Source organism: Mauremys reevesii, linkage group 12 (genome assembly GCF_016161935.1).
Source record: "Mauremys reevesii isolate NIE-2019 linkage group 12, ASM1616193v1, whole genome shotgun sequence".
NCBI classification, from domain to species: Eukaryota; Metazoa; Chordata; order Testudines; family Geoemydidae; genus Mauremys; species Mauremys reevesii.
The window spans coordinates 12873078-12888636 of NC_052634.1; the positions used below are offsets into that span (position 1 = coordinate 12873078).

General features: G+C 46.7%; 1 protein-coding gene across 4 annotated transcripts in view; it reads right to left on the reverse strand.

The window, feature by feature from the left end:
• The window catches only part of NFRKB (nuclear factor related to kappaB binding protein), a 31892-nt gene that overhangs the window by 321 nt on the left and 16012 nt on the right, over positions 1 to 15559 (reverse strand). For 3 of the 4 annotated variants that reach the window (XM_039496701.1, XM_039496700.1, XM_039496699.1), the window contains exons 15-27: positions 14456 to 14535; positions 14313 to 14356; positions 13290 to 13350; positions 12006 to 12180; positions 10580 to 10686; positions 9936 to 10059; positions 8567 to 8646; positions 7526 to 7746; positions 7113 to 7386; positions 5185 to 5406; positions 3798 to 4583; positions 2769 to 2875; positions 1265 to 1400 (exon numbers count right to left, since the gene is read on the reverse strand). In XM_039496701.1, the coding sequence (XP_039352635.1) occupies positions 1265 to 1400; positions 2769 to 2875; positions 3798 to 4583; positions 5185 to 5406; positions 7113 to 7386; positions 7526 to 7746; positions 8567 to 8646; positions 9936 to 10059; positions 10580 to 10686; positions 12006 to 12180; positions 13290 to 13350; positions 14313 to 14356; positions 14456 to 14535 (2417 nt within the window). The remainder of the gene's footprint in view (positions 1 to 1264; positions 1401 to 2768; positions 2876 to 3797; positions 4584 to 5184; positions 5407 to 7112; positions 7387 to 7525; positions 7747 to 8566; positions 8647 to 9935; positions 10060 to 10579; positions 10687 to 12005; positions 12181 to 13289; positions 13351 to 14312; positions 14357 to 14455; positions 14536 to 15559) is intronic. The other variant, XM_039496702.1, reaches the window with a different exon arrangement.

The window sequence follows — 15559 nt, forward strand, 5'->3', positions numbered from 1 at the left end:
AATGAAAGAGCATTTAATTCACAGCAGAGCACAATATGATGTCACACTGGACACACACAGCATCAATCCCAATGGGCCGGCAGCACTAATTCAGGGCAAAGACTTCACCTGATTCAGTCTCAGCCAGCATTCAAGTTAGTCCAGACATCACCCATCCGAGCAATACTGAAAGGCACTGACTGCACAGTTTGGCATCAGCAAGTTCAAAGCATCCAGTGATGGTCTGGGACAGTGCAGTGGAGGAGGGACGGGTGTGGGGAGGGTAAGAGACAGATTTTAGCAGGTAAATATGCCCAATGGTCTGTGATGTGATGTTAGATGGGGTGGGATCTGAGTTACTACAGAGAATTCTTTCCTGACTGGTGAGTCTTGCCCACATGCTCAGGGTTTAACTGATGGCCATATTTGGGATCGGGAAGGAATTTTCCTCCAGGGCGGATTGGCAGAGGCCCTGGAGGTTTTTTGCCTTCCTCTGCAGCGTGGCGCACGGGTCACTTGCTGGAGGTTTCTTTGCACCTTGAGGTCTTTAAACCACAATTTGAGGACTTCAATAACTCAGACATAGGTTAGGGGTTTGTTACAGGAGTGCATGGGTGAGATTCTGTGGCCTGCGTTGTGCAGGAGGTCAGACTAGATGATCATAATGGTCCCTTCTGACCTTAAAGTCTATGAGTCTAGTGAAAACGGATTAATCACCAGTTTGAATAAAATCTCAGCTGCTTTCAGATTTTCAGAACAAAGGCATTTCATCTGTTAGATACTCTGGACTTCTCCAAGCCTCATATCACAGGCTCTTAAAGTATCCTGCAACTTCCCAGTTACTATTATTATACCGAATTTATGGATGAGAAACTGATGCACAAAGACTGATGTGATTTGCCCTAGGAGACAGAGGGAGTTCAAGCTGCAGATCTCTGGTTGGAAAGTGCTAGACAAGTGCAAAAGTATCAGTAAGTGTAAGATACAATCCTTTTAGCCCTAAGAGGGAGAAAAGCTGGCATGCTGCCTGACATTAATATTGGGTTTTTTTTCCATCCTTACTATCCAGCAGCTCATTTCATTAAAATTTAAAACAAAACAAATCCAGATGCTATAGAAGCGGGGAGATGAACTAAATGTGCTCAGTGCAAACACCAAAGACACGTTTGCAGATTGGGTACCAATGTCAATGGAACCTTGTGTCTTCATGGGCAAGACCTTCATGGAGATGCTACTGCAGTGAAGAGCGAATGGGCAGACCTGTAGTTCTGCCAGGTATTCTTACCTGCGTGGCCTGGCCTTGTTGCTGCAGCTGTTGTAGCTGTTGGGCTGTCAGGAAGCTCACTGGTTTGTTCCCAGCAATCAGTTTTGTCCCAGCTGGCATGGTAGTCAGGATGATATTCCGACCCAGTCCACTAATGCTAAAGACAGAAACCAATTGAGAGGTCAGTAGCGATGCAGAGGGCTGAATCAACTGGACTCAGAGACACAACCTAGGACTCCCCATATAGCCCTGCATGCAGCTCCCAACTTAGCTCTGAGTGAGACAGTGGGACCACCCCGGCATTCAAGAGTCACTACCAAATCCTGGTTATTTTCAAAAACAGCTGGAAACGCAAATGGTAATATGGTTCTGTTGTAGTGTACCTGTATTAGCTAAATGCAGTAACTGCTGATTTGATATGAAAGTATTTGTGTTTCTATGCAGCTCTGGTCACTGACTAAACTGCTCTTCAGCTGCTAAGAGATGAAAGCCACTGGCCTCATTTAGCACTGGTTCTAAATTTTTCATTTGACTATTCTGACAGAGGTTACAATGAATAGGTTACGCTAATGTTCACCATGCTGCATGGCAGAAGGTACTGCATGCTAGTCACATGACTGCAACACTGGCAGCTCTGAGGGTCACCCCAGCTTCTTATCTGTGGGTTAGTCTAACCAGATGGTGGGTAATGAAACACCCTCCTAGATAATGCAGAATGCAATCAGCATGTGGAATTTCCTGCCTGGAACGTGCTGGGTTAAGTGATGTGACAAGCAGTCTAGAAATGAAAATGGACCATTACTTGCATGCTGATGGGATCTACGTTGATGCAGTTACACTTGTGCTAGTTTCTCACATGTTGACTGGATCTCAGATCATGAATAGGATTAGATACTTCATCAGGGTGATTCTTGCTCATGTGCACAGAGCTGAGCTGACAGCTAAATTCAGAATAGGGAATAAATTCTCCTCCAGGGCAATGACCTTGGAGCAGTGCTGGGCAATCTGCGGGCCGCATGCAGCCCATCAAGGTAATCTGATTGCAGGCCACGAGACACTTCACTGATGTTGACCATCTGCAGGCACGGCCCCCCACAGCTCCCAGTGGCCGCGGTTCGACGTTCCCGGCTGCGAGAAGAAGCAGGCCTTAGGGATGTGCTGGCTGCCATTTCCTGCAGCTCCCACTGGCCAGCAAAGACGAACCACAGCCACTGGGAGCTGTGGGGGGTCATGCCTGCGGATGGTCAACATCAGCAAAATGTCTTGCGACCCGCAATCCGATTACCCTGATGGGCCGCATGCAGACCGCAGGTTGCCCACCACTGCCTTGGAGGAATGATCTGGAGGTGCCTTCCTCTGGAGCACTGAGCAGGAATCATGCAAGGATCATGTAAGATGGGCATATCCCCTCCAATTGCCTGTGATTGTGGTGTGTCCAACCTCTATTTCTAGATCTCCATGAACCTGATTGTTGGACCTCTCCATCTCACTTGGAGAGCCAACGGAGATGCTGCTCACTACTCACTTGGCCCCAAGGTTGCCCTTGATGATGGGGGCTGTCACCACATTCTTGCCTTTCACTGGCTGGCTGATCATTGACAGCGGCACCGTGATTCGAGCTGGCAGTTTACCCTAGGGAAGTGGAAGATTATTACACAATATTGGGAATTCAGTAAAGAGCCTGGCAACATACAGGTGCCACTTGCAGTCCTGGTGTAGAAATCAACAACAGTTCTCAGCTTTGCTAATGAAATCTGTCTCTCATTTCTGGCTCATTAAAATGTACCCTACCCACCCAACCCCACCGCTTGCTCAACGCTATGTCTCCACAGCAGCATTTCCCAGGGAAGGGTTGTCTGGTTAACATTTGCAGCTTGGGAGCCTAAAGTTATCAGACCACTTACTTAGCTGCCTTTATTGAGACACATTGAGACATTGTTTTAGGTGCTTATCTTTGGGCATTAAAACTCAAAAAGTGCCGGCGAAACTGCTTCCCATTCATCTCAGTAAAGTATTAATGTTGAATTTAAAGGTGCCAATTTCATTGCCAAATCTACTTCTTATTTCACTGCTGATCGTTTTAACATCCAGGTAACAGGGACTGTCACACAGACCGCCTCTGATGCCCATAACCCCATCTGTACCCTTGTCATGAATAGTTAGTAAAGGGTATCTTTCTAATACTCACTATCTTGACTAGAAGAAATTAGTTCAGAAAGGTGGAACTTGTAGGGACTTGATTAACAAAGACAAAGACCCCCCCAAACAGAGAGAAAAAGTTCCCTCCTAGGAGTTTCAAAATCTCTTCCCTGATTGGTCCTCCGGTCAGGTGCCCACCAGGTACTATGCTTTAACCCTTTACTAACTATTCATGACAACCCTACCTTGCCTAGCTGCCCAATCTTCAGCTTCTGCAACAGCTTCTGGTTAGTCCTTAAATGCTTTAATATCAGCTAGTACCCTAATTAAGAGGGATCTGGGATGTTTCAGCAGAAAGAGGGAATGAGACTATCCCCTCTCACCCCAACCACAAGGGACAGCGTGAGTTACTTACCGCCTGGGATGTAGATACGACTGTGGTGCTCACGGGTACCTGCCGCACAGCAGTGGCTCCTGTTCCTATGGTTATGGGAGTGCCAGCTGCCCCAGAGGCCACAGCAACTGCCTTGGACACCGCGGCACTCATGGTTGGTAAAGAAACAGCTGAGGTATGAACTGTGCCAGGCATGCTCACTGAAGAGGAAGAAGGCCCTTGCTTGGTATGAGTGGCTACAGTAATAGTCTGCCCTGCTTTCGGTGGCATCACCCCGAGCCCTTGCACAATTCTTATGGTGGCAGCTGGCTTAGCCTCAGTGGATGCCACTGTAGTAATAGCTTTGCCCTTCTGGTCTGCCATCGTCATGCCCAGAGCAGGCATCAGTCTGAAAGCTGAACTGGTCGACTCCGCAGTCTTTAAGTCAGGTGTCACTTTAACAACTGTGGTCCCAGCAGGGCTGGGAGAAGCAGAAGTGGCTGTGCTAGTCTTGGCTGGGGAATCAGCAGACTGGACAGGATTGGATGTCACGTGCAGAGTTGCAGAGATGCCCTTCCCGCTAGTGCTGCTTCCGGCAGCGGCTGTGAAGAGGTCCTGAGTCAATTTGACTGTGGTGACTTGAGACTTGGCAAGGGTGGCCATCATGTCTGGGGTGATGCGCAGCACAGTCTGTCCCTTGGCATCCGTGGTGATGGAAGAGGGAGGCAGGCGCAGCACGTCCTTGCCTTGGATCCGGAAATTAGCAGCTGTGAGTGGGATGCCACTTCCAGCCTGGGTCTTCATGCCAAGTTGCCCTGTGATAGCCACCTGGAAGACCAAAGAGGTACAACTGTTATATTCAGTGAGAAAATGGCTCGAGAAGCAGCCGGACATAAACAAAACTTCCCAACAGGCTGATATTACTCAGCAGATGCTGCTCTTTTTACCTCTTCCCCATCAGAATTGAACCATTTGTCCAACTAAGGCTCTAGAGAACACTGTGCTGCTGGAAATGGTGTTGATGACTCATTAGCTGGCACCTCTTTCCTCCCCTCACACACCACACAAGAGCTTGAGGGACAATAGATACTAGTTCTCTTTCAGTCAAGCTCGGGGAAGAAATATCCAAGCCTACCGGGCTGGTAACCAAAAGGGGTAAAAAATGTCCATTTGGTGTCTGCATGTTCCACACACACCCCACATCTACACTTGCAGTGTGACCAAGTGCATACACTGGAATTTGAAAACATGGTCCAAATACAGCAAGCCTTCAACTGCCTGAACCTCCATGGGCAACAAAACCTTCCGGCGGTAATGGACTTGCTGTAGTTTTCCACTAGCCTTTCACATCTGGACGCCTAAGCCCTCTGTTAAGCCACAAGGAATAGAAGAGTGAGTCACAGTCCAGCTCCCCATTTGTGCCTCTCACCTGCTTAAGGATATTCTGGCCAGCTACGTTCTGGATGACAGTGGTGGAAGAGGAGGAGGTTGGTGCAGAGCTGCCTGGAGAACTGGTTGCTGGCTTTGCAGTGGGGCTGGATGCTGCAGAGAGTGCCGTCACAGCGATACCTGCCTGTCCTGTCACAGATGCTCCCGGCCGTTGCACCTGCACAGGGCTGGTTTGGGCTTTCACTGGTACAGTCATAACAGCCTAATGTAAAAAGTGAAGGCAAAAGATGCATAGTCACTTCCCTATTCTGCCCTTCTGCCACTCGCCCGCACACTGTCCAACAGGCCCGAGACCCTTCTCTCTGCCCTGACTCATATGCTTCCACTCATGTCCCTCCCTGAAACTGTTCTTTAAGAAGGCCTGGAAACACAGCTACCCCAAACCCTTATTGGCAAAGGTGTGTACTGCCAAGTTTATTGGGCCACAAATTTGTACCTACAACAACAGTTTCACCTCATCGAAACAGGATGGTACCCAGACTCCAAGGTCAGGGATTGGGTGCAGGCAGTGGCTTGTGTCAGAGTGTCCATTTTTCCTTGGGCAACTTCTGAGTAGGTTAATCCATCCTTCCAAGGGCCCTGATCATGTGGCAAAAAAATCACGTGGCTGTTTTCACAAGAATAAGCATCAACCCTGCTGACCTGGCCAAATTCAAAACAGGGACAGTTCATGTTGCACACCAAAAAACCTGACCCCATAACTTCAGAGGTGCTCTCTTCTATGTACCCTGTCCTCAGATGCACGCCCTTCTGTACTGACCAACCTCTTCTGTTCTCCCCTGACATTTCCTCATGGACATCCTGCCACTCTCTCATCTTCTGCGGAATTGAATTTAACATCTTCTCTCTTGATCCACTCCCATTCGCTGCCTTCATTAATACTCCACTACCTTCTTCCTCCTAGGCCCATAACCTCATTATAATTGATTCCTCTCCTTCTCCCTCTATATCCAGTTCCTTTGCTAAGGCCCATTACCACATCTTCATTATAATGAAAGTCTTCCCTTTGCTTACAGTCTCCACTGCTAAAGGCTGTGTCATCTCTTGACTTTACCACTTAGTAATAATTTGTATTGCAGCAGCACCTATCAGCTCCAGCCAGGAATCAGAGCCCTACTGTGCTAGGTGCTGCACAAACAGAATAAGACGACTGTCTGCTGCCCCAAAGAGCTTAGCCATCACTCCTCACTGTAACCATCTCCTTTCTGGCCTCCCTATTTCTCCTCTCTCTGCAACCTCCAGTCTAAACCAAACATTGCTGCTAACCTCACTTTCCTCTCTTGTCACTGAACGTATCAGCCACATTTAATCTGAATCCCCTCACAGACAGGAAGCCACTTACTGCACTAAACACAAGGGTCTCACATGTTAATTCCAGGTCCCTACACAATCATGTCTCTCCTGCCTTTTCTTCTCACCTATTTACTTCCCTCCATATTTTCCCATTCTCAGTTTTGTTCTCTCTGTACTGTGCTACCTCTTAGCCCTGAAACAGTCTCCCCTCTTCTACGTGCCTTTTAAATCCCTCTTCTAAATCCCTCCTTAAAACCCACTTCTTTCAGGAAGCTGTCTCCTCACAATGTTGTCTCCACCTGCCACCTTTCCTGAACTTCTGCTCTATTCTTTCCTTCCTTTTCCTTGTCTGTCTTAGATTTTAAGTGCTTTGGGTCTTTTATGTTTGTAAACTTCTATGTAAATTTATGGTGTCATATAAGTGACTGATAAATAATACTAAGACTGTTATGCAGAGGTGCTGGTCTAGCATGGCTGGTGTGCTCCACCTCAGATGAGATTGCTTGTTAGCAGTTGGTGAGTGATTTGTATACATCATCTCCAGAGTGCTATGGGATCTATCAGGGTGAAAAGTACTTGAGAGCTGGCTCACCACTTCTACATGGCTATCCTCACCTGCGGTGGTACTTTTGTTTGTGTGGCTGTAGCACGTATCTGAGGCACCGATGCAGGTTGCTGCTGCTGTGTTACCACTGGGGTTTGCTGAGACACAGGTGGGAGGCTGGACTGCGCAGTGACCACTCGGACCTGCGGGAGTCCCGAGGAGGCGGCGGTATGGCTTACCACCCTGGCGGGAGGCGGCTGGGGCCCAGCCTGCGTCTGTGCACTCTGACCTGTGGAGAGCAGTGTCCCAAGCTGGGGCATAGGAGGAGATGACACCAAGAGAACGCTATGGAGAAATGGAAAGACAGTGGGTTAATGAAGCTATGAAGAAAGACAACAAGAGAGACCAACAGTGCCCACAGTTCATGCATTGAACTTGTTCTCTGCTGATACTGGAACACAAAGGAGTGCAGGGGAAGCATTACCTTTGGCTTGGCTTAGCTGGCTCCGGTCCAACACTTGGAACAGTCTTGCTAACCACAGAGACTGGAGGAGGTGAAATGGGTGTTGCTGGCAAGGCTGGTGTGGTGGGCGTCACTGGAGTCACAGGGGTTGGTGGCATGCTGGAGTCACTGAGGCTCAGCTGGCTTGGCTCTGAAGCGCTGCTGGGGAACACTTTCACTGAACTCTCCTTGCTACTAGACTTCTGCAACAAAAGCACAACTGGAGTGAGGGTCCTTATGGAAACAAGCGCAGTAGTTCACTGCGCAGGGATATTGTGGGTGAGACCTTAAAAATGCAGGCACTCTTCTCTGTGTGGATGTAAATGAGTCCTTAAAGCACCTTTCATAAAAGCAGGACCTTGGGGTTACAGGCTAATGATTCTCCTCCCTTACCAATGTGGCACAGGGTGACTGCAGCTGTTTGGCTACTGGTGTTTTCAGGGGTGACTGGATTTCAGTAGTGGAGAATGTATGCAGATTTCTTAGTCTCCTATTTCCACTATGTCAGACACACCTAATAATCTCATATCTCCTGCTGCCAACACACTCGTTTGCTAACTGGAAATAATTTTGCTCAAAAATTATTTAGTGCTGATCAAAAATGCTGGAGTGACAGCCCTGGAGAACCAAGTCCTCTATTTAACCATAGCGCAAGTACAGCACGGACAATGGCAGGACAAGTGTCACACACACCATCCTGCCAATGAGCCTCAACCTAGGGAAGGATGCATAATTCCATTTCATTGGCCTCTCTGCTGAGCCCACCACCACCGATGACTATTAGTGCCAACTGTGGTGTGGATTTTGTAGCATGGACAATTGTCCACTGGGAACTGGACTGAGACTCACCAATTTATTCTGTGTGTGTGAATGTAATTCCAACAGATGGTAATGATTTGAAGCCCTATGAACATGGACTGAATATGAACCAATAGCCTCAAGCTGAAAAGTTCAGTGTCCCACTCCCAAAGCCATCCTATCCCCTGTATTCTTTGTACCACACACTTGCACAAAGCAACTTACTATCTTGGCTGGAGGTTTCGGTTTCTGCTGGAGGGCTTTCTTGGCCTTTGCTGCAGCAGCTTGAGCTTGGTGAATCCGTTCTGCAGATAGGAACAATTGGGGGACAATCCCCAAATAAAGAAAAACTGAGGCAGCAGACTTGAATGGCCATTCACCAACTTTAGATTCATCTTGAGAGACACCATATCAAAAGTTGTCAGTTGCCAATCAACAAAAAATAAGACTGAAAGACCTGAAAGTTTGGTCAAGATGATGGAAATCCATGTGAAAAAAAATGTGCACAAAACCACAGACAATCGCACAGCATACAGCTGTATGTACACCTGTACATATTTCTTGCACATGGATCACTACTTTTCTGGACAAACATTCAAGTCTTTCAACTTGATACATTATTCTGTTTATCAGTGCTCAACAGCTAATGGTATGGTATCATAAAGACCAGAAACTGACTAGAAAGGGAAGTGAAATCGATTATACTCATTTCATTACCCAAGATGAGCAAATAATAAACAGCACAAAAGATGAAAATTAAGATTTTTAACCTTTTCTAATTTCTAATAATGTAAAAGGTATTTCATAGATTCCAAGGCCAGAAGGGATCACTGTGATCAACTAGTCTGACCTCTTGTATAACACAGGCCATAGAACTGCCCCAAAATAATACCTAGAACAGATCTTTTAGAAAAACATCTGATCTTGATTTAAAAATTGTCAGGGATGGAGAATCCACCACGACTCTGGGTAAAATGTTCCAGTTATTCCACTGTTAAAAATCTGTGCCATATTTCCAGTCTGAATTCATCTAGCTTCATCTATCAGCCAATGGGTTGCATTATATATCTCTTTCTTTGCTAGACTGAAAGAGCCTGTTATTGCATATTTATTCCTTTGCTTTGTTAAGCTAAATAGATTGAGTTTCTTGAGTCTTATTATCAGACTTATTTTCTAACCCTTTAATCATTCTCACGGCTCTCCTTTGAACTCTCTCCAAATCATCAACATCCTTCTTGAACCGTGGATACCAGAACTGGCCACAGTATTCCAGAAGTGGTCATACCAGTGACCAATACAGAGGTAAAATAACCTCTCTGCTCCTACTCAAGATTCCCCTGTTTATGCATCCCAGGATCCCATTAGCTCTTCTGGCTGGGGCATGACATTGGAAAGCTCACTTTCAGCTGATGATCCGCCACAACCCCCAAATCGTTTTCAGAGCCACTGCTTCCCTACTGCTGTATTAACAAGCCAGGACATTTTTAACCTGACATTAACCCTTTCAAATATTCATCTTGAGATTTTAAACAAAACTTTGAAGTGTCACAAACAAGTCCAGTCCAGATGCTTCACGGCTCCCTACAGCACCTACCAAACTCCTCTTCACTCCTGTCCCGGTGCAGGTATATCCACAGTTTGCGTCCGATATCGTATTTCACACAGGGATCTTTCTCATAGTGTAGCCGGTCCAGGGCACCACTCACAACTGTATTAACCTGAAAAACAGAACTCACAGTAAACTAAATGTGCTCAAACTTTGCCCAACCAATGGCCATGTTCACAAATGACCAGGAATTAAAAAAGGCTGAACCTATCTGGCATAAAAATGGACGCGATTACTAGTGAACCTCATTTGAACAAGGAGGTGCAGCTTTTGGAGAATACAGGTTCCAGCCTATCCTGCTGTTTGTCTACCCAGATCAAGATGAAGCTTCACAATGCTGAGGCCTTCGGCTCTGTAGCAAAGATGAGAGCAGTATGAACTTTGTAGGCCACATTTGGCCTGCTAGCTGTATTTTGGCCATCCAAAGCCCTAAGAGGGTGCAGGTGTTGTAGCAGCCCAATGAAATGGTATACAGCTCCCATTTCCACCTCCATGAGCCACAAGGTACCAGGCCTTACATCTGTCATCAAATAGTGCCTATCTTCATCAGTGGATTTTTTAGGAGGGGATGGTGGTTTCTGAGGCTTAGAAATGGCGACCATCCCTATATGGACTATTGTCATCCAACTTACTTGGGCACTGGTGACATCGGGAGCCAGGAACTGGGAATCTTTCAGCAGCTCACAGATTTCAGCACGTGTACCCTCTCCATTAGGAAGGCGGGCCGCAGCATCTCGAACTGAGATAACAGGAAAACAAGGCTTAGTCAGGGCTCCAGCTGCAAATCTAGGCAAATGTCTTCAAGCCCTTCAATTTATATTTTCTTGTTTTGTTTCTCCATCTCATTCACAGGCTCCCCACCATGGGCTCTTTCCTTTGACTGAGGAGAGCTTCCCACGGATACCTTCCCAGAACCCACCATACTGATACTGCATAAATGGCAAAGGGCAGCTCCAGTGCAACATGCAGCATCTTCAACCCCTGCGGGCCTGTGGAGGGACTAACTCAGGGGTGCAAATTCTGGCTCTGCCACTCAACTTCAGCACCCAAACTTTGCAATACAGAGGGCCAATCTGGCAACCAGGAGCCCAAGAGCTATACCTAATCTGCATGTACTCTTCTGTAATGGTTTAAAGCAAAATACCTTCTGCACTAACATTTGCTCCTGCTTGACACTTCCCTCGTAAATCAGTAGAGATTGTTTCAGCAATAGAAACCCACAACTGCTAAAGATGGTCTTCAAACTGTAGTTACAGGGAGGGGCAGCTATGAGTCATGGCTATCTCTGCCTGTACGGTGGACTACGCCTTTGGGCCTTCTGCCAGAAGACTTAACACTCCGCTTCATGAAGAGGCAGTACCATAGCGCATTCAGGCATGAGTTAAATCCCCATGGCTCATAGTTCCTAACAGGCTCTTTCCAAAACTAAGACCTGATCTGGAACGGATCCATATCCCTTTCTTCACTCAGCATAAAAATGGAGAACAGAAACACTGTCCAAAATGTTATCCATGGGAGCATATGACAAGAGCCAGCTTTCTAGAACAAAGTTGGATTCACCCCCACGCTACATCTTTCCATCAACTTCTCTCACTTTGGCTACTGCAGCCCCTATTCTGTACTGCTTGAGTCCAGCATGTGCAGAATGCTGACAACCACCTTCTCATACACCTCACCCACTTCGCCCAACAATTCTCCTGGGGCCCCTTTATATCAGGATCCAGCCCAAAATACCTCTCCCCATTTCCAAACCTTCCATGGTTTGCTCCAACCAGCCTCAAGGACCTCATCTCTCTCCTTCTGTGCTTTACTCCCCATTTCCTGTCTCTCTCAACTGCAAAAAAATCTTCTCTTCTGCTGTTCCTGCCATCTGGAACAGCCTCCCTGAATCTCTCCAGCTCATCAGCTCCTCATTTGACACGTGTTTCTTCCTTGCCTATGTCACCCAATTCCCCATTCCTCCTGCTAAAATTTTGCTGTATAACGCCCCGTGTGAGGCAATTTGTATGAAAATTTTAAAAAAAAAAAGCTGTATTGCAGATGACACTGCCACCTTACCAAGAGACAAGATGGTGACATATGCAGGCCTGTCGGATCGCAGGAGAGAATGCTCCCGGGCTTTGTTCAGCGAGGTCTCCTTGTCAAACACTCCCTTCACGGGACCAACCACTGACTCAAAGCCATGCATGCGGAAGGTGAAGGCCTTGTGGGGCTGGCTGTAACGGTAGCGCTCCTGGGTGTGGGGAGATGGGAGAGGACAGCTCAGCAGGAGGTATATGGTGAAGGAAAAGGTCTTAGCACATTTGACAATTAGCATCTGCACTATAACTTGGGTGAAATGACTATCATTCTTCATGCTTCAGGGTGTGAGGCAGTACCAGTCAGGTCAGGAAGAAGCATCTCCCATGATTCAATACCATACACTATGAAGTGCACTAGGGGGTTTTAAGCCTCTCCCTGAAGCATCTGACAACTGGTGCCCTTGGGTCCTAATTTAAATATAACATCTCTTAGACAAAGGATTATTTTTAATACAAATGAAATGGGTTGTGTTTGAACTGGCTAATCTAACAACCAGTTAGAGTCAAGGGGGGGAGGAATGTGAAGTGTGGCAAAATATTAAGCAACTATCACAAGTGTCAAATCATTTAGAGATTCCAAACATGAAAGGTGAATTCCACCATCTTATTTCCCGTTTAGTGAATGGAGCCAGTACAGGAGACAGAAACCATATTACATCCAGGTGGCAAGGGTTCTCATGCCAATGTATACCCCATCATTGTACCACACCTTAAGCGGCAAAGTGACCTGCTGCACACACGTCACACTGTTGAACACAAGCTGAATATGAAGCATACATATGGAAGAGGTGAAGAGCAATTCTCCTAGTGCACAGGCCCTTACATGGACTGCCAGCCCGTAAGATGCGCTGAGACCAACATCTACTACAAACATCTTCTACACTGAATATTTCCTGGTGTGTGCAATCATGTTCCACTGCCTGAAGGTGGATGGAATCAGACCTGCTCAAGAGGACTGATTAGGTGACCCTCAAGTGGTGGGAAGCTGCAACATGGATGCAAGCCTTAATATTACTGATTTGAATATATTCTCTCCTTTATCCCAAGTGGGAAGCACTAGTGTATGTAGCACTGAAAGTGCTGGGCTCTATTCTCAATGCAACATGCTGTGAAGCCTGCATGAAGCAGCACAGATTTATTACAATTGTTCTCGTTTTCACTTTAAGAGGTTTGCAGAAGATATTTGACTCCTGTTCTAAATTATCCTACTTGCCAGATGACTTAAGCACAAGCACATTGAAACCGTGGATTCTCCCCTTACCTGCTCCTGGAAAACGCGTTTCTCCTCCCCAGTGCTGGGACGGACTACATAGTCAGTCCTTCTGAAACAAAGATTAGTGTCAGTCCTCAGTGACTACAGTCAAACTGCAGGTCCAAAGGACATCGAGCAGGACACAGCCTACCTGCAAATGCGTCTCACACAAGAGGAACAGATTCTAAATGAACCTACATTAATACAGAGCCTTTAATCTTTAAGGATCTCAAAGCATTCTCCAGATTGTATCCACGAAAAAGCATCATCATCATCTAAAGGTTAGGGTAGGGTTCTGGGAGTCAGGAGACCTGGGTCCTATCCCCAGCTCTGTCACTGAAATACCATCTGGATTGTGGGAAAAGTCACTTCACCTCTCTGCTCCCTCATTTATGGGTCAGTATTTGTACTTGTCTCACAACCTTCCTGTGAGGTAGATTTCTTAAAATACATACAGCTCTGAGACAACGAGGGAAGAGGTTCTACAGAAATGCACATGATCTGTAATTTAGGGATCATCAAAATGCTGCTACTGCTAGGATGGAATGTAGCATCTGTCTAACAAAGCACACTCACACTACACAGAAATCTAAGCAGGAAGCAAAGAAGAATTTCCCACCTAACTGAAATGGTAGGGAGAATTTAAGGAGGAAGAGTCTAAATTGCCAGAGTAGGCATCTGGCCAGGACAACAAACTAAACCTGAGATCTGGAAACCCAGCTATAGCCTGTAGTGAAGCTTCTGTGGTCAGAAATGCACAAAAGGAGCACAGAATCCAGCTCATGCTACTGGTGCTGTACTGGCTCTGCAAGACTTATACTGATAAAGGTCTGTTTATGTCATTAGTAAAGTCATCAGCAACGATCTTGACTAAGTGGCCTGACAGAAGCTTTACCTAGAGGAAGGACAGTATGTGGTGACGGCTGCTCCAGAAGCAGCGGTTCAGGCCCAGAGGCCTGGTGACTGAACCCCACAGCTTTAGTAGGCATCACAGGCCTGGGCTTTCAGGCTGCCTCATTGCTAAATACTTACACCCGGGGAATCGGTGTGGTGGCGTCTGAGCTGTCTTCATTTTCCTGTCAAGAAACAAAGAGAAATGTCAGCCTGTGATATCTGCTATTATCTGTGCTACAACCCTGCTGGCATCTATGCTATGGAAGGAGAGACTGGCTCACCTTGAAAAACGTCTGGTCTTTGGTCTCCAACCAGAGCTGGAAGAGCGCTACCAGTTCCTTCTCGTGGTCTTGGGAAGAGCCTGGTACAAAAAGTCCAAGAAGAAAAAATGGTTAGGAGAAGTTCTTTATTCTTTATGGAGCCAACACCCTCCTACCTGTACATCCTGATCAGTTCCCACCACCTCCCCGACTCTGCATACATTCAGCTCCAGAGCAACTTCCACTTACAGATAAGTCACTCTCCATACATACCATGATTACGCTAGAGTTAAATACACACAGGCTGTTCAGGAAGCCCTAGGTATCCCATAGGTGGGTACAGCAGTATAGTGAAGGAAGACAATAACAGTCAAGATCCAACTCCCCGAACTGCAGCAATGGCAGGCAAGATTGTGTGGGATAAGTGCATCTGATACTGACAGATGATCCTCGCTCAGTGCTCCAAGTGAACCCCAGGAAAGTGAAACCCAGTCCCCCAATCCCTGAGCAGAAAATTCCCATGCCAAAATTCTGAAGGGAGAGCAGGAGTACCTTCCTGAGTCCAAAGCTCACAATCGGTTTAAGCCTGTGAATATGAGCAAGAATCACTGTGGTTAAGGACAGGAAGTTTTGCCTGGTGGCTAGAGCACAGAACTAGAAGTCAAGAGGTCTGGACCCTATTCCTGGCTCTGCCATTTACTTACTGACACCCTGGGCAAGCGTCTATCAAGCTATGCCTCAGTTCCCCCATCTGTAACAACACTTGCCTGCCTCACAGAGGACTGAGGAGCTTAATTAATGTCTACAGAATACATTGAGATCTTTGGGAGGAAGGCACTACAGAAGTGCAAACATGAAAAATGTTTTAGTCATGCCTGAAAGATGGAAGTGAAGGTCAACAACACAAAGAAAGATGCTCCATCCCCTCTGGCCACTTACTCTACATAGCTGTCCCATGTGTATCATTGAGTCTTTACTGGTGGCACAGACAAGACCTCCCTCTCATAAGTCTTGCAGGTTATAGAGGTCTTGCCATAGCGAACAGTAGAGAGAGTAGCTGACTACTGAAATAGCTGCTCTTCTCATTTCGCTAAGTTGCAACCAATTGGGAAGGAAACACCCAGA